Source organism: Eptatretus burgeri, chromosome 9 (genome assembly GCF_056783735.1).
Source record: "Eptatretus burgeri isolate ZD-2024b chromosome 9, Ebu_testis_v1, whole genome shotgun sequence".
Classification (NCBI taxonomy): Eukaryota; Metazoa; Chordata; class Myxini; order Myxiniformes; family Myxinidae; genus Eptatretus; species Eptatretus burgeri.
Genome location: NC_140969.1, coordinates 96,456,068 through 96,482,447, shown reverse-complemented (window position 1 = coordinate 96,482,447; position 26,380 = coordinate 96,456,068). Strand labels below are relative to the sequence as shown.

Sequence of the window (26,380 nt, the reverse complement as noted above, 5' to 3'; positions counted from 1 at the left end):
GAAGGTGGTGGAGGGTTTATTGTGGTGGTTTATGGCCATGGCGACGCTTGGAATGGTGGTGATGCGATGTTTGCGAGAGCGAGTTGTGAAGGTAAAGGTCGTGGCTGTTGGCGTTGTTGTTGTTGTTGTGAAGCGGCGTTACGGTTGGTGGTTGTTGTGTGATGGCGGTTGAGACGTGGTTGGTTCAAAATAAAGATAGAACAGAAAAACGGCTATCTTAAAGGGTCGCAGCCCGAATGAATCACATTTATTCCCTCTAAACAACGGGTTTGGGGCTAACTATACATATACTTACAGAGATATCTCACCTACGGGACCTGAATGGTGGTTTGCGAATTTCCTCAACCACAACAATACATACATATATACATACACACACACATATACACTGTCCAATGGGGATCGGGGGAGTGCTCGTCACACTCCACATGTTTTGATTTACCCGCCGATCACATCAAGTGCCTTCTGGTTGAATAGTTTGCATTGGCGGGAACAATCGTCTGGGTGGCAGACAGATGGTTGCTCTTTGTGGATTATGCAGTTTTATCGTGCAAGACATAATCCGCGGTGATGCTCACCATAACAGTCAGGAGGTGAGATGGGGCCAAAAATGATATCGAGCATGATATTTAAAAAAGTTATGACAAAACTTGGTGAATGATTTGGGGAGGTGATACAAACAAGCGGATTAGAATCTGGTTAAGGTCCATGCAAATCCATCCCATCGGTGGGATATAAAACGTAACCTGTTCAGCCTGGCAGAGGTATGCGCCATACCGAGTACTCTTCTGGATACCTCCGCCACCGAAGGTGGAGGAAGGTTGTTTTCACTACTGTCTGTCTGGCTGTGAGCAGGATATCTCAAAAAGTTATGGACGGATTTGGATTAAATTAGTTGGACAGGTTGGGAGTGTGACAAGAACTAATTGATTAGATTTTGGTGAAGTTCCAGATCTGAGAGTTATTTAACTTTTAAAGTGATTCTACACCATTTAGAGATGGGACCAAAAATGAGACATAGCATGATATTTAAAAAAAAAGTTGTAGATAGATGACAAAACTTGGTGGATGAGTTGGTGAGGTGACAAGAACAAGCCAATTAGATTTTGATTCAGGTCAGGATCCAAATCCGGCCCATCAGTTGGATACAAAATGTAAACTGTTCAGCCTGGCGGAGGTATGCACTCAAAAGAGTGCTGTTCTTGTCGTAACTGTTTTTGCCTTTTTCTAAAATAGGAATTTACTTTTAATTATTCAAGTGGCCAGTGATGCAGAAATTAACCATGTGATTTTGCAACAGTGCCGTTGTCAGTTGTACTGCAATAAAAGAACGGCCCAGGTGCTTCTTGCATTGCACTACAGGCACAACGAAACAGAAAGAAAAACGTCAATCGACGAGGTCCAGTCCAAGTTTTCGGTCAATGAGTGACCTTGAACAAGAACAGAGTAAAACCATTACAGCCAAAGAAACGTTAGAGGTGAGCTTTGTCAATAGACAAATTGTTTTTGGTTGTTTGTCCTGTGGTCATCATATATTGTCTGAACACTGTGCACCTTCCAAACTACATTAGTTTGTTTCACAGGTTTAATTGTCTGACAACATATGTGGCATTTTCATAAAATTATACAAACAGAATATGAACAAAAAAGTCAAAGGAAACGTATATTTATATTATTTTCTCAAAATGTATATTGATATTGAAAAAACAAATTAGGTGTATCTCGGATAATTGTGAGCATCTTGTTGTAGACTTTTATTGAATGTCTCGTGTATGAATAAAATAATCCAGTTTAGTTAAGAATGACCAAGCAGGGGAGATATCGTGATCATGAAGGTGCTTCTCTCAGGGAGAGGCTTACCCATGCAATCATTATGGGTTGAGTCCTGCGAGTTTCCCCTCACATCGTACAATTTGTGGAAATGTCCACACTGCACTGCCTATACTTATATTGGCCTGATAACAAATATACTGCATGTGCACCGACAATGTTCCAAGTTAAAGCGAGACAAAATTGGAGGACAACAGATTTAAGAAAGAAGTAATGACGAAGGAGGCAAAGTCAGTGTGAACCATGAAATAAAAAAAATCAAGTTCTTAGAAGTGCTTTGAATATGGGTGATTAAAAAAATGGCATCTTTGAAAAAGCAATGCGGCCCAAAACTCAATAAGCAAAAAATAAATCGCTAAATAACCTTGCATGTACACTTTGTGTGTTTTTCGCATTATGCCCGAGCTCGTGTGACGTGGAGGTGCGTGAATGTGTTAAGCTGCCCCGCTATCCTCTAGAGTCTAGAACGAGGTTTTACAACCGCTGCACAGTGAACTTGAGGTTTCACCCTGCAAATGGCATCGTTCGCCACGAGGCTTTTTTCGCATGTTTGGTTGAGGTCAGTAGCAAGGTTGGATGTGGTGGGTAGTTGCTTGGGTGGTGGAGGCCCTAGTCTTTTGTTGCCACCCATTTGATGGCTTTTAGTCCTGCAGTGTAGTTGATATTTCAGATCAATTGTTCAAATTTGCATAAAAGCACCAAAATAGGTACACATGTAGAATAATGTATTCCGAACAATTCTAGATATGGAGCCACCCGAGATTGTGCCTTGGTCAGCTTCGGCGACGATTTTCTAAAATGGCCACCATTCTACTTTAGCGAAATTGGCTACATGCTCTTATTTTCTTATTGTATTGGTGGTAGATATAAGGAAAGTGTAAAATTCAGTAAATTGACCATGAAAAGGCGTATTCAAATATTATGAGCCAGTATTTGATTTGTAAATTGCTGCTCTCCTGAAACTTTTCGCTGAAATGTACCCATTATTGCCTGGAGAACAAGAGTCAAATGATATTCGTCACATTCAATGGGGTTGGAATCAACAAAAACTGCATTATAGATTACATAGTTGACTATTTTGAAAAGGGAACTGATAATCGTGATAATGACAAACTCAGAAAATGTAGTCAAACTATTGCACACTTCACTTTGAAGCCGCTACGGTTTACTGTCTATTTCCATTCTACCAGGACACATGGTACATCCATACATCAGTCTAGTACAATATGAGTTTCTGAGCTCAAGTGCTACTGGCTCTGGATCAAGAGGTCAACACTTTTACAAGCAATGCGACTTTGCATTTGCACATTCTAAGCTCGGCTGATATCTCAGTCTGTGTCTACTGCGTCTGTCTACTGGCATTCTCCTTCACAAGCACACAGTCCAGTGCATTGCAGAGTAGCCTTCTTGCATTTGCAGCGGTTTCTATAGCCTTTTTTGCAGCTGCACGACACCAGCTCGAAGCAGCTTTTTGAAGCCTCAGGGAGTGTGGTCCAGAGCGGTTCGTAGGACTCATCCTCTGTTTGCCGCCAGCCCCAGCTTGTTGATGATGAAAGCATGGGTTGAGGGACCAAGACCTGCCCCCAGACATAGCCACCCTGGAAGACTGATCTCTTCACATGCTGTTCCAAAGCATCGTAGGTAGGTGGGATGCGCTGGACGGAGTTCCTCTTGGTGAAGAGTTTCTTTCTGGCCTTGTTCACATCCGTATATGGACTGGTGCGGTCATAGAGGAGCACCACAAACCTTTCAATGCAGTGCATTGTGTCATCCTGGATGTTGACTGGCATGGTGGTCAGGGTCACAAGAGAATCTGTCAGTTCTGGAAACGAGTTCCATGTGGCCCAGGCAGATTTCTTCCCATGCCCCACGAATGCTGATACCGTGTCACATCCGGTCATGGTGTGGAAGACAGGGAGGGCACGTGCCTTCTTTGGACCGAGGGAGGCAGCTATTTCATGGGCAGGGATGTAGCGGTAGTTCTTGCCCGTCCCAAAGGCAATCCAGAGTTCATCCACGCATGTTAGTGCCTGGGCTACATGTAAATGGATTTTCCCATAAAAATGACCATTTTTCCCCAATACAATGGTTTGAAATATAATAAATCAACACAAATGACATTTGTATTGTTTTCCTTTGTAAATGCACATCACATGGAGTATTTATCAACTCTGAGAAACCTACAAAGAGAATAACAATGACACATATCTCATATTGCAAAGTAGAATGGCGGCCATTTTCCAAAATGGCCGCCAAAGCTGACCAAGTCAAAATCTCGAGTGGCTCCATATCCAGAATTGTTCAGAATACATTAGTCAAAATATGTACCAATTTTGGTGCTTTTATGAAAAGTCGAACAATTGATTTGCTATGCTGCAGTACTATTTCAGGAGTATGGGTCAGCAATCGTGGATGGAGACTTGAAGCTGTGTTTGATTCGTTGGTGTTGTGTCATCACTTCATGACAGTAGCCATGTATTTGTAGTTTTTCACTCTGTAGATCATGTACTGTATATCAGTTTTGTATTTTTGCAAACTATTTCTATATATTTGCACATATTTATGTGAAGGACTTGCAAAACATTTGTATTAAGTGTTCAATAAATGTAAATTATTATTATTATTATTATTATTATTATTATTATTATTATTTCTCTTCCCAGGATACTGCATTCAAAATGTTGGTCAAATACCTGCCGGAGATCTTCACTGTCACAACGTAGTTGAGCTACCATGGCCTTCATGCAGCCCTTCATCGAGCAGAGCATTGCCTGAGCAAGGGGTGAATCAGAAAGTGTCAAGGGAACAATAATGTGAGATTTCATCAAATATTGTCATTATTCATTCTTACTTTTCAATCTGTCTTTTGAAAACAAAACATTTACTCTTCCTCTACACACTGCACCAATTTCCACACGCTGCATCAACCTTGAAGAAATATGAAATAAAGAAAACGAACAACAAAGTACAAATGGTTTGCTGTCCTAATCTTCATCTCTCAAAACAGCTTTATCTTATCTGGGTCCACTTGGAACCAAAAATGTGTTTCACATACTAGACCATTACTTGACATGAATAAGCAAGTTTCGATTAAATTGTGCTCATCGTGCCTTGTTTGCAACATCGCCGAAGGTGAGGTTGGTGAGAGCCATGCCAGCGTAACGGCGCAGTGTCACATTGTATGGGTCACAGTCATTGGCAAACATATCACAATCCACCTCCAGCAGCTCACCAATGGCCTGCAAACCACCTGCGTTGATGGCACCCCACAGCAGACAATGGATAATGACAAAGGCGTTCAAATATACAAGAGGCCACAAACAGAAATATAATAGAAAGGGTACAAAAAATGGTGTGGGGTTTCTGACACAGTGAATTCACAGAAAGAATCAAAGGAACAAACTTGAGATTTGCTCGATTGCAATCCCATAATTTACCCCTCTTTGCTGCATCCTCGATATTCCATGAGCCTCAATTTTGTATACCCCTCATTGCACACACATTCATTGCAAAACAAGTTGGCTTGCTCACCGAGTTCATTCATGGCATGCCGGTGATCTTCGTCAAAAGAGAGTTTCATCAGCACGCAAATCGCCGGCCCAATTTGATTCTCCACTGGTGAAGGCTCTGATCAAACCAATGTAAAGTTTATGGAATACCAGAATTACAAGCACACATCCAGTGACACTCACACAAAGACATGCTAAACATGAATTTGACATAGAATGTTATTTGAAATGAAGGAATGTGAATCTGAGCAGCTCACTGGGTGAATGCACTGTATTTCCAGACGTGGTACAGGAGGCACTCCATTCCCAGCAACTGTCGCAATAAGCACGGATCTGCTCTATCAAATGCAGCACACGCATCTCACGCCGCCCACGCCGGTCCTCGGGCTGAGAATGCACAATGTTGTGCAGAGCAGCACCAGCGCGCCCTCGTGCCTCGCCACCATTCCGGCCTGCTCCCACGGTGGCTCGATCATCCGAGTGCAGCAACTGTATGAGCAGTGGGAGGCAGCCGGACTGGCGCATGGCCACACAGCTGTCTTGTGAGCTGGACATGGCAAGAAGTGTGCGTGACATGTCCTCTTTGTCGTGTGTTCCAAGCATGGACAAAAGTGAGTAAACCATCTCAACCTGCAAAAACAGACGAAAGCAAACAGAATTTATTCAAAAGATAGAAGTCATTTTTAATGAAGAGATTGCAAATATAGCAGAATTTTTGACCCCCGCCCCACCCCCCACTCCTCCCTCCACCACCAAACATGTCAGAGTGAAAATTCAGAAACACCCCCATGCCATACCCCCCTCCACCCCCACACCCTTATGCATCCATATCAGTAAAAGGACAGTGTCTGTCTATCTCTCACATTGCTTCCCATCTCCGCTGTCACTACTTTACGCATCATCACCAAACTTTTGAGGCACAACTAATAATATTTTACAATCCGGCTCAGAACATCCAAGCTAAATGACAACTCCATTTAATCTGTTCGGGCCCAGTCCAAACAAAACTTTTCTCAAAACGTTTGCCATGTTGGATGAGGTGAGAGCATTCTGTTGGGTGGTGCCTCAAGTCAAGCAGTCGTGGGAAATTGTTGGTGGCCCCCCCTCACACGAAGCAAAAAGCGGGGTTAAGCAATTGGTTCACGTCCATAAGCCCGTCTGCCTGTATTATCAGTTTATGATCGAGGAACAACATATTTAAATCGAATGTTGTATTTCGAACACGAATCAGAACATAAATAGGAAGACAATTCTGCCGTTTTACAGTATTGCCCATTAAGTTGTCCCAACCGTACATGCGTAGAGAGGAGTGAATTTTTTTTTTTTTTACTCTGTCTGCCAGTCTGGCAGTCAAACAAATTAAAAATAATTCCCACCAGGAAACGTAGTGTTTTTAAGGATGTCGTAAAAAGACAAACAACAGGCAAGAAGAACTAATGCAACGTGTTAGATAGGGTGATGTAATAGACGTTGCGTAAAACGGTGGTTAAACGCAGAATTAATTTATTAATCTGCCATCAAACCTGTTGAAACCTGTATTAGGGTACCAAGCCTTTCATGCTCGGTAACACAGTGTTTTTATTCTGTTTATTAGTCCCATACAGATTTCACCGGAGGAGACGATGGGTTTGCTCTCCATCCGTCTGCCGGTCGGTTAGTCACAATTTTTCCCCATACCCTTCAACATGTTCAACCGAAACTTGGTGCATGGCTTTGTTATGATAAGTTACAGAACAAGTTCGACTTTCATGGCGTTTCATCAAGTTTTTCACAGAGTTATGCCCCTTTTGGACTCGGAAAATATCACATCAGTCGGGGACATGTATTGCAAAGCAATTCTCACTCTTGTTCTTCTTGTACATTATTATTATTATTCCGCCGGAGTTTTTCGGGTTTATTCCCTTTTAAATTCATTTTCTCTGCAACCGCTTTGTCCGAATGACATAAAATTTTCAATATCGGAGCGACGACTCATGTACAAATTTTTTTTAATGACAATTATGATGTCATAGATCACTTGGTGTGGCAGCCATGTTGGTAAAAAGGAAAAATTTTGGATCTTTTTTTCCTCTGAAACCGCTCCATGGGAAAATATTGTAACTTCGCACATGTCAAGTACTCCCCATGGGGAAGAAGTGATGTTCGCCATGATGTCACCGGGGCCTTCATTATGACGTCATAGTTCGATACCCCGAACGCTTTATCCAATGGGTAATAAATTTTGTTGAGGGTTGTCCAGCAACAAAATGTTCGTGAGAAAAAAAAAAAATGATGATGTCATCGGTCTTGTGGTATGGTGGCCATATTAGAATGAACATAAAAGCTTTAACAATTTTATTCTCCAGAATGGCTCACTAAATTGATCCGAAACTTTCTGCACGTGATCTACTTGCATTGGGGGATATAGGGTGTAAATCTTAACATCATAGGTCACATGGTCTGGTAGCTATGATTTTTTTTGAAGAATAAACCTTTTAAAACATTTTCCAGAACGGATTGACAGATCGAGGGGAAACTTCACACACGTTCCCCAAACTTTGGGGATACCAGTGTTCACAAATATAATTCATAGGTCACATGGTCTGGCAGTCACATTGGAGTGAACGAAACTTTAAAAAAAATATTTCTCTTGAACTGCTTTATTGATCGATGTGAAACTTCACAATTATGATCTCGTAGTCATGGGTAATGGATATTTTAATTTTAAACTTGATTGGACGCATGGTTTGGCAGCCATCATTATTTGAAAAAAATTTAATATGGGGTTTTTTGGGGATTTTTTTTTAATTCCATCCAGGTTCCTCCTGATGACTCCAATGCAGTATTTGGTCTTCCATTTGATTTGAATTTAATTTCTTTTTAATCCCATTCTGAATTCAATTGAAAAAAAGAAGACGTCATAGGTCAGGTGTCCGATCAAAGTGGGTTTATTTCAAAGTGGGACTTCTTCGTACCCGGTCATCACTGCCAGCAGTTATCAAGTGGCAGTTCTAGTTTAAATTGAATTTCATACTTGAACACTGTAGAACACAAATTGCCTTCTTTATACTTCCAACAGCCTCCAGTTTTGCAGTACTCAGATATGTTATATAGGGTGGTGCATTTCATAGCAGCTGTCAAGCAAAGCTCCCGGGAAGTGGCTGTAGCATGTGAGAGGCTGCTGTATCGGGATGAAGAAGAGGCCACCGATATGGCTGTGTTCGATGCCGATTCACGCTGCGTTCTATGGTTGTCAATAAAGCCTCCACCTCCTAAACTGTGACTCAACATTGTCTATTACAGTGTATAAGAGTGGTGTATACGACTGCTTCGATGGTGCTAAACTTCAGGATTTTTTTTTTTAAACAACCTTTAAAATCATTATTTTATTAAAATTGACGTACTGTATATACCTAAACACTGCATGGGGTATCGTGTTCTATGAACTCTCTAGTTTAGAGTAGTAGTCGTCTCCATTTATTACTGGATCATTGTCATTGCAAGTCCCTCCCTTACGACCAAATCCCATACCATCCCATCACCTGTCATTTACAGGTCAGGTCAGGTATGGGAGCATTCGCCAGAGCAGCGCGTCGCTGCGTCCACTTTCTGCCGGTACTCCAGGAGCCTCTGTATGGTCATTCCCCAGGCAGATTTACAGGTATATCCGCAACTGTATAAATAAATAGAATGCATCGGTGGACACCCGCTTACATAGGACAAACACGTGCTGACGCCTAACTTAAACTATATCTTAAAATGCAGATGCACACAGGAAAAGAAATACAAACAGGGGATGAGAGAAGGAAGATTTAAAAATATGGAAATTACCCCGTTGTTTGGTTATTTGGATGGTACCCAGCATAGAGACCTTGTGAGTCGATGGTTCTCGTCAGTTGGGGGAATCCCAGGGCAAGTTGAACCCCTTGGGGCCAGGACATCTTGTAGAACTCTCAGCAAACCAACTGATTACTGATTCAAACCAATTCCATATTCCAGATCGTGTAAGTACCTTCTTGATCTGTTTTTGTGTTCTAACCCTCGTGATTGTGCTTCTGAAATTCTTGCCCCACTAGATAACTCACACAATGTCGTCATTACCCTTCAACATCACTCATATTGCCTATTCCTCACCCTCAAACCACTGCTCATCTTTTTCACTGGACAGCTTCTCAATCTGGCAAGGCTAACTGGGATGCCTTCCACTCCTTTCTTAGCGATATTCCTTGGAACTCATTTCTTTGTCATAGCCCATCAGAATCTGCTGATGAGGTTACTCGGTGGATTTGTGTTGGCATGGAGCTATTCATCCTTTCTCTGACCTTCCAAGTGAGCCCTGGTAGCTTGGTAGCCAAGTGAGCCACATTCTCAGCCCTGGTTCGAACCTGCCTGTGTACTGCTGCGATTTCCAAACACAACCACTTCTTTAAGAAATACCACCATGATGGCTCTCATCAGACTTGACATCTATATCATCCTGCAAACAATCGTTATAAAAGGTTGTTAGAGAATTCCAAGCTCCAGTATGCAGTGTCTTTCTGTTACAATTCCATCCCGGCTCAGTGGCTTGGGTCCAGAGATGTCTGGAGAATTGACAGCAGTGTTCTGAACCGAAAAATTCATTTGTACCAGTCATTTCCAATGGTACAGAAGTATTTACCACTCCAGTCTCTGGGGCTCATTTTTTTGCTGATTGTTTTTTCAGCAAACTCCACCCTTGACGATCAAGGACATCCCTTGGCTGCTTGTCCCTCGTTGATCAACTTTAACATCTTCACTGTTACTATTACATCCAAGAGAGTGGACAAGATCATTGAGCGACTTGATGTCTCGAAAAAGCCAGTTGTCCTGATGCAATTCCTACAATTGTCCTGAAGGAGTGTTTTCCTGAACTGTCTTCTATTCTTGCAAAATGCACGTCTGTCAAACTGTATTCCTATCTTGTTGGAAAATGGCATCTGTTGTACCATTGAATAAAGGTTCTGGGTGAGAAGTCAGACCCTGCTAACTATTGCCCAAGTAGCCTACTTCCAATCATGAGTGAGGTCTTTGAATCTTTGGTTCATCATCAACTTAAGGGTCACCTGGAAGTCAATCATTTCTAACTAATGTACAATATGGCTTTCGACATTCTAGGTCGACTGATAATCTTTTATCTCTCATGACTGATTTATGCTGATGATTCGATATGAAACACAACTTATCCAGGTATCCTGTCTGCTTCATCTTGTGCCCAAACCAGCACCACTTTGTTAAGCTTTAGAGGATGTAGTAAATTGGGGAAAGGATTGGCTTGTACCTTTCAATGGGAATAAGAGGCAGTTGCTGTCGATATCCCGAACAAGATCTCCATCTTTTCCAACGTTATCAATGGATTATTTTCCATTGCAGGAACTCCCTGAGCTACATCTGTTTGGGCTTGATGTCTGCCCCAACCTCAGTTAGGAGAAGTATATTTCAGCTACAGCAAAAAATGCATCCAAACACATTAGCTGTCTATACTGTGCAGGGTGATACCTCCCTCCAGTAACTCTCTTGTATCTATACGAGTAAATACAACCCGTCGCTTCACTGACGGGAATATTTAGAGGGGGGAAGGAGAGAAAAGTGAGGAAGGGAGGGGGATAGCGAGGCCTCACCACACCTCACTATAAAGGAGGGATGGGAGCGAGGAGGATGGAGGGGGGGAGGGGGAAGTGGGGAGGGGAACTGGTGTTCTGGACTTGCATTTACAACTTATAGAGCCCAACGTAATACAACACAACTCTTAGCACAAACTGTGGCTATGGGTTTGGCAATCCACAGAGGAAAGCAACAAAAAAGGAAGAGGTGGCACAAGAAGTAATGCGCATAGGGTAAAATCAAAGAAAGAAATGGTTGATACGTCTCTTTTTAATGGTACGGATGATGGTGGCAGCCTCGTGTCGTTCGCCCAGAATACGGCATGGCCACACAAGCCCAGGGGCAGCGAGAACAGTTGCGTGTGTGGGGAACCCAGCGGTGATGTTCTTTCAGAGCCGGGGGTCCGACCCAGCAGTTTTGAGCCAGTGTAGCTCACAGCCTCCTTGCTACTCCAGTTGCAGTCACAGTGTGTCCGTCTCTGTCTGTCTCTGTCCATCTATCTCCTGGTCAGATGCTCACCACCCTCTCAGTCCTTCCTGGATTGCTTGTGCTCCGCCTCTCCAAGCCCAAGCTGGAGCACGCCTCGAGGTGAACTTGTAATGATCTGCAGCATGAGGGGCATTGTCCTGCCCCCTGGTCGCCGCAGCATGCAAGCATATGCACAAACAAATGGAGGTGGGGGGAGGGAGCAGGCAATGGGAGAAACAAGGAATCTGTAGGCCCACTAAACTCTTAAAGCATTTTATCTATCTTTAAGTTGTCGTGCACACAAAATGTCCACAAGTGTTATACACAAAAGACGTACACAGACAAAGTAGTAATTTACAAGTGAGTCTCAAAACAAAAGGGTGGGTTTCCTACCTCTCCCCATGCACTTTTCAATATTAAGCAAACTTCAGAGTAATCTATGTATAAAACAATTGGTGCAATCTATGTATTACATGTTACATGCCTAGAAAATAGAGGGGTTGGGGGAGGGAGGGGGTCTCAATTGAGACAGTAAAGAGAAGGGAGGATTATAGAAGAAAGGGGCTGTTAGGGTTTCTAGAAGGGGTGGGGATAGAAGGGAGAGAGGATCGAAAGGAGATAAGAATATGGAGAAGGGAAAGTAATGGGGAACAATTGAGCACATGGAAACAAAGCGGTTGGATGTGGGTAGGAGATGGGAAGGAGGTAAATATTCCACCATATTTGCATACATAATGAACAAGAATGGCACTCATAGAGCAAATTGTCTTGCCTTGCGCGTTCATTCTGAACAAAAATACCATTGTTAACTGAATAAACTACTATAACGGCACATATACCCGTATCATCCATACACCCTATTATATCACAGTTTCTTGGCAGGAGTTGTGAACATCATAAATTTAATTCTTCACTCACATCGAGTCATGGATCAGATATATGAAGTTTCAGATTTTTCAGATTAGGATTTAAATTCAACCAATTACGGCTGGAACACCACTTCTCAGATGTCATCATTATCATATCACCCTTTTTACCCCATGCGGAGTTGATACATGGCAAGTTTCAATTTTATTTTTCATTGAGCTGCTTTCGGAGCTGTTTGATGTCCAAAGTTTTCACTTTAATCCAACATGGCTGCCATACAATGTGACCTATGATGTCAGACTTAGCAATAAAATATTCTCCATGGGGAGTCCCTCCTATATTTAAAGTTTTGCATCGATCGGACAAGCGGTTGCAGAAACATTTTTAAAGCAAAAATATAAAGACGCAGATGCGAACGGACACGGACACGGACACGGACACGGACACACACACACACGCATTGCAATAGTCTCGCATCCCCTTCGATGCGAGACTAATACCCCGCCCCCCCCCCCCATGTGATGTTTACATTTTCGTAGTAGGTCTCCAATGCAAATGGAAAAGAAGAGAAAAGAACAATCACCTTGGTGCCGAGATGACCGGCTTGCCGTCGCGGCATCGACCCCGCACTTCCGAAGCTCATCATGCTCCGTGCATCGCCGTCCGCACCGTGCGCCGCCTGCACACACCGCACGGTCGCTTCATAGTCTGCACCACGACCGCCGTTCACCGAAAACTCTCCCCACCAAGCAACATTCCCTTGCCTGAAGTCCCCCCTGGACAAGGCTGGAAACAATTTGTACAACATCAATTATAATTGGTGCCCGTACCTAATTCACAGCTTGCCCAGGGATGGAAAGAGATCAATTTTACCAGATTTACTATTTCTAGAAAATAAGCTATCTTGCACATCTCTGATTCGATGTAGTTAAGCTAAAAAAAAAAATTCAAAAAAATAAAAAGTGGAGGGGTGAGGGGTTGGGCAGGGGGTGGGGTTGCTTGTTAAAAAAAGAAATAAAAATATTAGAGTTGGATTTTAAGCAGCCTTTGGACAAAATTAAAAGCAATCATGACAGAACACACGAAGGCCGACAAATGCTTGCCATAAATGCATAATAATGTAGTAAACTATATGACAAGTAGGAAAACAGCACACACAGTTGAAACAGGTGAAACAAATTCTCTCCCAACCTGCAGGTGAATTTCTTTCCACCACAAAGCAATGGACACATGCTTTATAAAAGGTTCCTTTTGATGATATTCTGGAAACCTCACCACAGACTTGGGCGTTAAGAGTGCGGTGAGAGTCCTTATGTCGCCCAGCATGACCACATGACATACTTGTGAGTCTGCTACATATTTGTTTGAGAACAAGAAGGTTGAAAGGATATACAGCGCCGTGTCTCGAGCAACTCGATCGAACCACTCTGGGATGTTTTGGAACACCAATTCAAGACCAATCAACAGAGCACGATCTACCACTGACCTCATGCTTTATCTGAGAGAGAGTGGTGCAGAAATAAATCTGATATATAGACAAAAGAATTTGACACAAAGTGTTTGTAACAAGGTCTTTACTCCATTCATCCCCATTTGGCTTGTTGCAAATGCTTGCGTCGGCTTATCACGTACCTTGAATCGCCATGGTGTATCCTTTGCTTTATCCATCCCCATGTGGCATGCATCCAGGTGTGAATCAAACAAAACCGAAGTCGATGGCACGCTATCACAAATCCCCACATTTCCCACCTTATGCAAGGTTGAAAGATGGCAGAAAGTTCCACCAGGATTGATCCAATATCAAATTTTGTGTTAAAATTTTTTTTTCCCATTTTGACCAGCCCACTGGGGCGTGAACCCAGGGTCGAATCAAAAGAATCGTTACATATTTCATGCATCCCCCAATGTTGACTGCATATATAAAGTTTCGTTAAAAAATGTTTTAAAATGTGCCCGTAATTGCATTTTTTGGCATTTGCCTTTGGACAATGCCCCAGGGGACAGGCCCAAAAATTACACCTTTCTCACACCCTCTTGCCATGTGGTGATCATAACTACCAAGTCTGGTGAATTCCTGCACACCTGCTTAGGAGACAGCGTGACGGATGGACGAGCAGACGGACGGACGGAATCTTTCACAATATCCCTGTTTTTTCTCAAAAAGCGTGCGGATATAAAACAGTTGTGAATTGAGAACGTAACTAAAAATATATAAATCAGATTTTTTTTCCTTTCGATTAATCACGTGATGCTAACCATTTATATTTTTTGGTGTCAGGCCTATGGTACATTTGGTGTTTCTCGAAATCCATCATTAAAAAAACAAGAATTTTTTTTAATCAAAAAACCACTATGTGGTACATTTGGTGTTCTAGATAGACACAAAGAATGTTTTTTTAATATACCAGACCCACAGCTGCAGTGAACCAAATGGGTGCTCTTCCCTGCCTCTCTAACCGACGTAACTACTCTCCGTCCCCTGAAAATATGCACAACACCCTGAATATAGTTTAATCCTTTACAAACAGCCTGAACAATCAACAATTCTGCCTTACATCCATGACATCATTGTCAGCAGCATGCACCTGGAGATGTGGAGGGGCCTGTGCGTGATGCACGTCCTGCGTAAGTACATAATTTATGCATACCTGGAACCATTACGGTTAACGAGACAACGTGCTCACAAGTTCCCCGATTGAATCTGACTTGCACCCTGCCAGGGCCCTCTTGATTTCAAGCTCGGGGTCTCATGTACTATGCTTCTGACAGCCTTGACAAAGCTTGCTGGTGGGTCAATTTACTGAATCTGCGAAGGAAACTCAAGATGTTTACACGAAGAGCAAGTACCACTTCCAAACTGGGTTAGTTACATTTATTTTAAAACAAACATGTGCCGTTTGCTTACTCATGGCATTAAGAATCTGACCAACCTATGTGTTGAAGGTGAACAACCAAAACCTGCATTTCACCGTTTGTGATAATACAAGCACATTGCCAAAGTGGGACGTGTGAGCATCACAAGAGATGCAGCAAATTTGGAAGCGAGCTCTTCCACGAGTCTCGCCTGCAAATACAATCAATAAAGAAATAAATAATTGAACCTTGCGGAATGGCATCACAGGAGGAAAGTGAACCAAAAAAAATGCACTTGAATTGGAAGGTTGTCATCAGACGATGAAGACCATGAAAGGTCGTTGCCAGACCAAGTAAAAAAAAACATAAAACCTCGGACCATTCAGCAGTATCATGCGTCCCATGTAATTGTCCAGAGGTCATTGCAAACGTGAAGATCAAAGGCAAACATTCTGTTTGGTATGACCCGTGCAAACATAAAAGGAACTCGGTGGAAAGATAAACAATTTCAATAAGTATCGTTCACCCAGCATCAAATCGCTCGACATTCAAGCGTGGTAGTGCACAAGCAATTTTAATATGAACTGAAAATGGTTCTTAAGATTAAAAATAAATGATACCAGTGTCGAAAAAGGAAAATAAAGGACCAGATGACTTCCGTTGACAAACAAAAAAAGAGCTCGGTTTTGAGAGGGAAGGAGGAACTACTGTACATCAGCCATTACACGCATCCTTGCGCACATCTCTTCCACAACCCCCTCCACCACATCCTGGGTACCCGTTTCTAGGCAACCGGCACGATGTTGCTAGGCAACTACTTCAGGGATGAGGGGTGGGAGAGATGAGCATTCCTGGCTTGAGGAGGTGAAACAGGAAACCCACACAGGGACGCTTCCACATATATTTTTTTTTTCCTCCCGTTTCCTCCAATCTATCTGTGAAATCGCAGTTTTATTTTCTTATTAACACACATTCACTTATCAACGTGGTGTATAAACAAATTAATATAAAATGATGAACCCCTCGATATAAACCCAACTAAAATTTAGCACAAAGTAAGAATAGCAAACATGCACACAAAATACTGCATACTCATTCAAAATAATTCGGAACTCACAGATGGTCACACGGCATGCAGTGCAGGGAAATAAAACCAACATCACGATTTAATCGGTTCTGCACCGCAAATGATACACCATGGCCATTCAAAAAAAACTAAATACTCCATCTTATAATTCCACATCAGGTTACATTATCTTTCTGAGGCCAAATACCTTCCAAAATCGTTTACACCAAGACAGCATGGGTTACATGACAAACAATGCCACTTGTTCTTCATAAGTGAAAACCTATCTATAATCCAATGCTGTTTAACTTCTCAACGGGTCATGAGAGAGCTTGGACATCAATCACATGCAGGACAACAACAGTAAGAGACGCTAATGTATCGACAAGGACACACTCACAGACAATGGAAGAAGCAACACAGTACAATATGGGATTTGAACCTGAGTTTCCAGGATGAAGCACAGGTTCAAACGAAGAGGCTTTTTAGGTGAAGCACACAACTCTTGAACGGAGATCCAGCTACCTGATACGATTCTGGCGCATCACTGTCAGAATCGGTGGACCCGAGGCCCTCTTCCCAACTGCAGGCGCTCCCCGCGGTGATGCTCCCGTGTCTCCGCCAAGTGGCCTTGCGGTTGGTAAAGAGTCGCAGCATGAGACCAGCCGACGTCCAGACCTCCACGATGATCAGTGATGAGCCAGTGACGATTGTCCACCAGAATGATGCTCAACGGTCAGCATATCGGAGATGATAAAAAATTTTTAGGGTGACAAAAGCTCATTTCTTATGGACATCGGGTGATTGACGCAGCTCTTAATGGATGGGCAGTTGAAAAGCAAGTGGCAACTGCAAAAAGATGAGGCAGGGCGATCGAGAGAGCGGTAGAGGTGAAAGGGCTGGGAAATCAAGGAAGGCAGGCATCTGCGCAAGTTACCGTCGAATTTGAGCAGCAGAGAACAAAGCAGTGAGCGGCACGATTGTCGTTATGGGTCGGTCGATGGGAGGGAGTACTGGAAGGGCAGCCTCCAATGCAAGGTGGAAGGGAGGGTGATGGGGAAGAGGACGATGAAACGGAATGTGGAGGATACAGGAAAATGAAAAAGGAAAGCAAGGTGGGGGAGGGGGGGAGGAAATATTTATATCAGTATGAAGGAAAAATTAGACGACAACAACATCAAGAACCAGACGATGGATGCAACATTATGTATGTATCAGATATTAGAGGAAACGAAGCCGGTTGGAAGACGATTATGGACCCCAGCCTGAAACCTGCTTCACCAAATGTCGTCTTTATTTCTGGAAACATGACTGTAAGCCTTAAAATTTGAAATGCAGGACAAGAAAGAGAATATATGACAAGAACCCTGCAGGACTTGCAGAAAAAAGCACTCAGGTTGATGTGTGAGACAGACGGTTCACCGCCTAATACGCTGCAAATACGGCAGCTGGCCGTTACACCCACAGACCGCCCCGTCGGCCCAACGGCCACAAGCGACAATGACACTACGAATACGCGATGTTCCTTGGCTACTCGACCTTGCACAAATATAACCTCGGACAGTGAAAACAATGACTGGAAACTCACGAGATTTTCACATTGACAAACCAGAAAATCCTGGTGGTCAGACAACCACAACAGGCAAATATCAAAATGGTAATTTTATACAGGAAGATCAAACTGTGTCATTTCACCCGAACAAGATGTTACAATATCACATGAACGTGATGAGAAATGATGACATAAAAAGTTTGAATAATGAAGGGTGCAAATAGAAAATTGCAGCACATCATCGGTGAAAAACAACACACTGCAGACCCATGAAAAATGAACAAAGGGGGAACAACACCATACACCTTTGAACAGGTAACAACAATGAAAAGTATCATCATGAGTACAGTACTCGCTCATGTTTGCCTTCAGACACCGCCTATTGGACATAGGAGTGGTCAAATCGTTTGAAGAAACACACGAGACAAATCACGCACAAGGCCTGTTAGAATGTGTTAAGCAGCATCTTCAAAAGGGTTATGTATCCATCTGAGAATGGCAAGCAACATCTCCATTTCGGTAGTTAGACATAAAGACTTGTACGGTCGACAAGTTCTGCAATAATCATACAAAGTCTGTCTTTTGATGCCAAAAAACCTACACCAGGAAATGAAAAGCATCAGCATGCAGGAATTAGGGCTGGCAGGATGGCCTGTAGGACATAGGTATGCACACACGCCTCAAAGCTGTCTCGTCTGGGTGCAAATCCTGGCCCAGCTATAGACTGTCATCCTGGTGTTTCACAGGCAGCGCGATTCATCAATGTGTGTGCCGTCCCTCGGATGGACGTTAAATGTGAATCCTGTCTGCGATCATTCATTAGTGCACATTAAAAATCCCACGGTGTCCATCACCAAGAGAGGCGAGTTATCACAGGCATCGTGGTCAAATTACTAATTCCTGTCTTAACCAGCAGAGGACGTTGCATCAGCGGCACAGACATGCCCTCAGCCAATGATGCTACCCGAAGCCTTGTGCTGCATACAAACGAATAAGAAGAATGCAGGAATTTGGAATTCATCGGGTAACAAGCATAAAGTGGCCCAGCAAATCTTTATGAAAGATACCACGGGATCCTTAATGTCCACAAGCAAATGCTCACAGAAGGTAAAACCAACTTGGGTGTCCTCCATCAAAGGAAAGTGTATATCCTATGAGGCCAAGCATGCGTACCCCCAAGCTATTCTATCATCCCGCATCCGAGTACAAATCACAACCATTATGGAAACCCAATGACTGGCTGAGTTCCATTTCCACAAACACAATCCAAATGAAAGGTATTCAACACTTTGCCCATATTATGTGAAGACCCTCCAAGACGATTGGCAATTTACTCAGTATATGTTTCTCGGTGAGATCCCTGGTTGGCCTTGCAGTAGGATGTTAGTTGTTTACCCCCAAGCTATTCTATCATCCTGATTTTACCTGCTTACCCCCAAACAGAATGTTCTACCATGCTTACCCTCAAGCTATCCGATCACCCTGATTTTACAACACATCAATTGTAAAGTTTTTGATAAATCCGTCCTTCCGGTTTCGGGTTATTTCACAGCCAGACACTATCCTCTCTGCCCTGAGAAGCCATCTTTGGAGGTTGAGGATACCTATTCCGATATCGTCTTGTTTAACACTCCGTGTTAATTGTTGGTAATAATTACTTCTGCCACCGCAGTTGGATGGAGGTTATGTTTTCAACCCTGTCTGTTTGTCGATCTGTGAGCAGGATATCTCTGTGGACAGATTCTGATGAAACTTGGTGGACAGGTTGGGTGTGTGACAAGGATGAATCGATTCGATTTTGGTGAAAGATCTGAATGCGGATACAAGAATTTATTAATTTTTAAAGTGAATCTTCACCATTGAGAGCTGGGGCTAAAGACAATACACAGTATAGCACGATATCTCAAAACGTTGTGGGCGAGTGATGACAAGAACAAGCCGATTCGATTTTAGTTCAAGTCCGGATTGAGATCCGGCCTATTCGTGGGATAGAAAATGTAAACTGTTCAGCCTGGCGGAGGGAGGTATGCCCTCCACTAAGTGGTGTTCTAGTTTGCTGATGTAATGTATTTTCACGTCTCGTTGTGTGCCTTCACGTGCATTTCCGTGATGGGTTTGTGTGTCCTCCTCAGGAAAATGTACTCTTGTGGGCCTCGTTTGGGTCTTGTTACTGTGAATTTCTTCTACTTCCTCTTTTCCTGTGCGTTCATTCCGCGACTTCCTAACTGCATCGCCCTTTTCCCTTCTGCCGCCTCGCTCTTCCATGCTCTTCAAATTTGGAGGGGGAAAGAAAGGGGACATCATATACTCCAAGTCCATGATTACTTGTAATTTCATGAAATTTAATGCTCCTCCTCAGTCAAAGTATGAAATATTTTCACATTTTCATGAAAGCACATTTACAATTACTGACCAACAACCAACTTGGTTCAAGTACATTGCAGCTCAACTTGAATCACTATCTATCTATAATTCCAGCAATCTCTGTGTGTCTGTGACAGCTGTTTCTCGACAACCACTGGTCCGATCTAATTGAAACTTGCCAGGTATATTGCTGGGGCTCTGAGTATGTGCCTTTTCAAGGTTTGATATTAATCCTTGAACTCTACCCTGGATATGCTGCTACTGCTCTCCCATCAATGGATGGAGGTCCTCAATGCCAGACAGGAAATCCGAGCCGTATCCCTGGACATATCACGTGCTTTTGACACAGTCTGGCACCCTGCCCTACTCACCAAACTCTCTTCCCATGGTATTCAAGGCCATCTCCACTCATGGCTCGCAGACTTCCTCTCCTGTCGCAGTCAACGTGTGGCCCTAAATGGAGTTCTTTCATCCCCTCTTCCTGTGCAGGCTGGAGTTCCTCAAGGTAGCGTTCTGGGCCCTGTTCTTTTTCTGGTTTTCATCAATGATCTCTCGGACTCTCTGGAAAATCCTCTATTTCTCTTTGCCGATGACTCCACCCTCTGCCGTACCATCTGTCATCCCTCAGACCGGCAAGCAGCAGCTTCTTCGCTCACTGCAGATCTGGATAAAATCACAAACTGGTCCAACACGTGGAACATGTCTTTCAATCCACACAAATCTCACACTCTCACTATGTCTCTTCGAAAGGACCGTTTACAAAACCCCCCCATCCACTTTCTCAACAATCCTCTGGAAGAAGTCTTTTCTTTCAAGCTTCTAGGTCTCACTATCTGCCATGACCTTTCCTGGGAAAGTCACATTTCCAACCTTGCCTCAAAAGCCAGTCGCCGACTGGGAATCCTCCGTCGTGCAAAGTCCTTCCTCGGCCCTCTTGAGCTCCTGACCACTTACAAAGCTTTTGTCCGTAGCCTGATGGAGTACTGCTCTCCCCTCTGGGCTGGTGCTCCTGCCTCCCACCTTTTTCGACTTCACGCTGTCGAAACCAGGGCATTTAAGATCATTGGCATCTCCCGCAATGAAGCTGAGTCTTTGGGCCTCTCACTCAATCACCGCAGGTTGGTCGGTGGTCTTTCTGTCTTCTACCGACTCCTCTCCAGCCTTGCCCCCCCCTGCTCTCTCTGCGATTTGTCCCAACCACATTTCCACAGGGCGCTCAAGGTCCACCAACAACCCCCTTCTGGTAAAACTACCAAAATCACGAATCACTGCTCATCTTCACTCTTTCATTCCTCTTTTTTCCCGCCTTTGGAATAAACTTCCTCACTCTATTCTTTCCCATTCTTCCCTCCAGGCTTTCAAAACAGCTGTTCACCACCACCTCTTATCTTCCCCCATCCAAATCCTCGATCTTTTCTACCCCCGATAATCCACCCAAGCCCACTTCCTTCAATTCTCCTGCTTTCCTTCCTGAAAGTCCCTGTAATGTCCATCTTCTCCTCGCCATGTTCCCTGTCCCATCCCCATCCCTCTCCCTTCCACAGTTCACCTGTGTCTGTTCCCCAATGTTTTGTCCCTTCCACTCCCGCCCCTCTTGTCTCATGCATCCTTGCTGTGAGTTGTGTGTTAGCTCTCATACGAGCCTCGACCAAGGTATACAAAAAAAAAAAAAAAAAAAAAAAAAAAATCGGACAAGTGGTTCCCAAGTTATGGCCATTTATTTACCAACCAATGACAGGACACGTTGCTGCGTAGGCGTGGCCATTGGGGAAGAGATCCTCAGTTACCAATGACAGGACACGTTGCTTGGTGTTTTGCACCCACAGTATCTATCTTCTATCTATAATTCCAGCAATCTCTGTTTGTTTGCCTTTTCAAAGTTTGAAATTAATCGGACAAGTGTTTCCCAAGTTATGGCCAAGTTAGAGCGCGTTCCCCATTACGGGTTACAACGTATGGACTTCCGGATAGTGATGACTTACTGTATTATAATAATTTCTCGATTTCTTATGCGCATTTATAGATAAACATAATGCCCCAATCCAGTCGTCGTTTACGAGAGCGAAGGAACCGCCTGTGTGGTTGTTTGAAAGTTTTTTTTTTTTTGCACGTACGGCCACGCACGTACAGGCACGCGAGAGCGAAGGAGCGAAGGAGCGAAGGAAATGTGGTCGTTTCTGGCACGCGGTTTGAAAGGTTGTTTTTTTTTTTTTTGCACGTACAGCCACGTACGTACGGCCACGCATGTACGGGCATGCACGTACGGGCACGCACTAGTAATCTCAATCAGAAGTGGGATCATGCATGTTGGGAGAGAATGAGTTTATAGACGGGATTCAAACCCAGGCTTGATGGCTCAGAGGTGAGTGCGCATACCTGCAGGCCATCATCCTGCCCACCCACCATTGTTGGTGAAAGGTCATGTTGAAATGTACAAATGTGGAATTAGGTCATATACAGCAATATAGATTACAATAGATGTCGTAATACACATTCCTAATCCATCACATTGAAACAGCGAAGGAAAAGGACATAAAAGACAAATACGAAGACTTTGTCATATGAAACTAAACCACACAAAGTACATTAATCTACAGCATGGTGGTACAAAGTTTGGAAGTTGATTTTTTTTTTTAATGCTGCACCTTCCCAAAATGTTCCATATGAGAAAATAATTCAGCAAAAAATCAAATCAAATCAGCTCAATCGAAGAATATATTTAGAGTTTGCTACCAAGTGTTGAAGTTTCACTCTGATATGCCTATCATATCGGCCATATATGTAGCACAGTATATGCAGATGGTTCTATCTATTTAAATCTATATCATGTTCTCTTTCTCATCCTCAGGTTCTGATTTAATCACTCCTGTTCCTGTTGATTAAGCAATAAGCATTAAGCATGAACACCAGAAGTGTTACCGATGTCTGGCTGTTCGGTCCACAGCTTGAAAACCTCAGGGGAGCAAAGCTACCCAGCAAGAGAGGACTTGGCCTTCTTTTTTCATAACCATTTGATGGAGAAGAGAACTGTGAAGGAAAGTGCTGCTCTGACTGCAGATGCAGTGATGTTCTTTTGGGGGAATGCACCGCTTATATTTTGAAGGAAAGAAAGGTAGCACTTCTGGTGTTCGTGCTTAATGCTTATTGTTCATGCATATTCATGGTTATTGTCAGGTCAGGCCAGATCAGATCTGTGACTTGATACAGGTATCATGTAAACAAGTACTAACCTGTTTCATGGACGGGTTGTCGGTGACTAAACCATCTACCCAACCAGGTTTCATAGTGAGGAGGGTGTATGATATGGACACCCAGTAGGATTAAAAACAAAACCTGTCAAAGGGCGGAGGAGCTCCTTGTAAGCCAATGGCCATACATATCTGGTGCCCGACTGTCTGCAGACAAACTCCTGCAGTTGGGATACCTTTTTCTAGGAGGTTGGTGGCAGGATTTGCACTCCAGTCAATGTAAAACACTTCATTCCACAAAACCCACAAATAAAGAAAACTGCAAACCCACTCCATGGGAGTACCTCCTGTGCTGCTGCCCTTCACAGGACAGCTCACTGGATGATGGGATTGGGGCAAAGCCTTCGGGACCCCAATTATTTTATAGGAGGAAAAGCATGCGGTAACCTTCCTGAGTTTGGGTTGTGACGGTGTGTGTCGGGGTGGTGCTGAGGTGTCATCCACCAGATGGCGGTCTCCCGAGGTTAACCTGAAGTGGTCCCTTTGAGTGGGTGCCTGGAATGTCCTATCCCTAAGAGAGGATGATCATCTGTCTCTGGTGTCATCTGAACTCCAGCACTTGAACATCAGTATTGCAGCACTCTCTGCAGTTCAGAGATAGGATAGTGGTGAGATCATGGTGGGAGATTAAACCTACTACTGGTCTGGTCACTGATGGTTACCATGCCCAAAGAGTTGCTGTGGCTGTGTCCAACAGGCTGACCCACATGACAATTGAGGTAACACCGGTCAACGAGCATATTATGAGACTGAGGATTCGTCACTCTTTGGGTGCCATTTCCCTGTTCTTCTGTATATGCTCTGTATATGTTCTTCTGTATATGTTCTGTATATGTTCTTCTATATGAGGTGAGTGATCTCACTGTGAAGGAAACATTGTATGCCACGCTCGAGTCAGTGGTTGATCAGTGCTCCAAGCAAGATACTCTTCTACTCTTGAGGGATTTCAATGCATCATCTGGCACTAACAGGGATGGTTATGAGACATGTGTTGGTCCCAAAGGGTCTGGAACTGTGAACCAGAATAGCACTAAGTTCCTTGACAGTTCAAGAAGTTGTAGACTGAGGGTGGCTGGCTCATGATTTCAGCACCCACTGCCTCATCGTTGGACTTTGTATTCCAATGCTGGTGGTGTGGCAAAGGAGATTGATCATATAATCATTGGCGGTTGCTGGAACTGCAGAGTCTACCAGAGTGCTCAGTTCCTCAATATTGACCACAGGCTTCTTGTAGCAACTCTGAAGTTGCAGCTTAAATCTGGGAGAATGGTACCATCCCAACCTAGTCTATGTCTGTTGGCAAGGTCAAAGATGAGAAGGTAGTTGAAGAGTTTGCAAACAGGCTGAGCAGGGATTTGGGGGGCGCTGGATGTTTTGGGGGATCCTGAAGTTGTTTAGTGCCTTCAAGACAACCAATGGATGTTTTGGAACTCACTGTAGGGCGAAGAATAATTTTGTTTCCCAAGGTACACTGGATGCCATTGACCAGAGTCGCAGGGCCAGGCTTGATGACAGAGCTGACATGTTTAAGAAACTGAGAAGTAAAATTGTACGTTTGCTGAGGACTGACAAGGCTTCTGTGTGAGGAATCTGTGAAGTGGTAGAGCATCACCTGTGGTCAAGTGATTCTCACCCTACTTTCAGAGGAATTTGTGCATTGCTTTCATCCAGGCCTGTCTCTCGGTGTACTGAGTTAGAGCGGAGGGTGGTGAGCTCTTGACAGACAGAGGAGTGCGAAGTGAAGGCCGGCTGGGACAGTTATTTTGGGCAGCTGTCCCAGGCTGACCGACCAGCTGTTGATTTGGATGTTAGGGGTGCAATTATCCCAATTGCTGACTCTCCAATCTACTGTGAACCACCTTCATTTGTGGAAACACAGGCTGCAGTGAACCAGTTGAAGGGCGTAAAGCTCTTGTGATCTGAAGCATCCATGCTGATCTTCTCAAGGCTGGTGGAAATGCTGTACTCATTTCTGTACTTTGTTTGGAGCACATGCATCATCCCAACTGAATGCAAGAAATACCTTGTTGTTCCTCTCTGGAAAGGGAAGGGTGATCGCCAAGACGGCAACAGCTACCATGGGGTGATGCTGCTCTCAGTGCTGGGCAAGGTCTTTGCTCGAATAATTATTGATAGGGTTCGCTGCCATCTGGATGAGCACCAGCGCCCAGAGCAGTTGGGCTTTAAACCAAGGAGGTCAACGATTGACCGTATCCTTGCATTCTGTGTTGATCTACGCAAAGCATTCCAGGATGCCCTCTGGAGGATTCTCGGTCTTCATTGGGTGCCACCAAAACTGATCAATCTGATTTCTCATCTATACGCTGGTACTGAGAGTGCTGTGAGGTGTGGTGTTTCCATCTTCGACTTATTTCCAGTTGTTACAAGAGTTCATCAGGGGTGTGTACTGGCCCCCACACTTTTCAGCGCTTGTATGGACTGGATTCTGGGGAGGATGTTGGAGAGATCAAGCTGCAGAGCATCGTTTGGGAATGTCAAGATCTCTGACCTTGATTTTGCATATGATGCAGTCATCCTTGCGGAGATGCGTGCTGAATGAGAAGTCGGACTCGCTGGGATTATGGGCTTCCTGGATCAAAACTAAGTTCCAGGCGTTTAGTGACATATTGGATGCTGCTATCTTCTTTGTTTCTGTTTGTGGTGAGCATGGTGAGGTCACGGAGAGATTCACTAACCTTGGCAGTGATATTCATGTCTCCGCATGTTGTGAGCCAGAGGTCGATAGACGTTTGGGTTGGGCATGGGGGGTCATGGATTCACTGGATCATGGGGTGCGCCGTGGTCGGTACCTATGCAGGATGACGAAAGTCTGATTCTATATTTCATTGGTGCTTCCACAGTCTTGCTCTACGGATGTGAGACTTGCACTCTGACCAAGGATCTCAGACGGAGACTTAACTCTTTTGGAACCAGGTCTCTTTGGAGAATCCTTGGCTTTCACTGTGTCCAATAAGCATTTGATGAAAGAGGCTCAGATGAGATTTGTTACCTGCATCGTCTG

The 26,380-nt window shown here is 43.8% G+C and overlaps 1 protein-coding gene across 5 annotated transcripts in view; it reads right to left on the bottom strand.

The window, feature by feature from the left end:
* The window catches only part of LOC147020694 (adenomatous polyposis coli protein-like), a 151,052-nt gene that overhangs the window by 30,219 nt on the left and 94,453 nt on the right, over positions 1 to 26,380 (bottom strand). For 4 of the 5 annotated variants that reach the window (XM_085896240.1, XM_085896239.1, XM_085896238.1 and 1 more), the window contains exons 8-12: positions 12,859 to 12,954; positions 5,597 to 5,969; positions 5,362 to 5,457; positions 4,941 to 5,080; positions 4,524 to 4,601 (exon numbers count right to left, since the gene is read on the bottom strand). In XM_085896240.1, the coding sequence (XP_085752366.1) occupies positions 4,524 to 4,601; positions 4,941 to 5,080; positions 5,362 to 5,457; positions 5,597 to 5,969; positions 12,859 to 12,954 (783 nt within the window). Of the gene's footprint in view, positions 1 to 4,523; positions 4,602 to 4,940; positions 5,081 to 5,361; positions 5,458 to 5,596; positions 5,970 to 12,858; positions 12,955 to 16,719; positions 17,185 to 26,380 lie in introns of those variants that run through there. The other variant, XM_085896241.1, reaches the window with a different exon arrangement.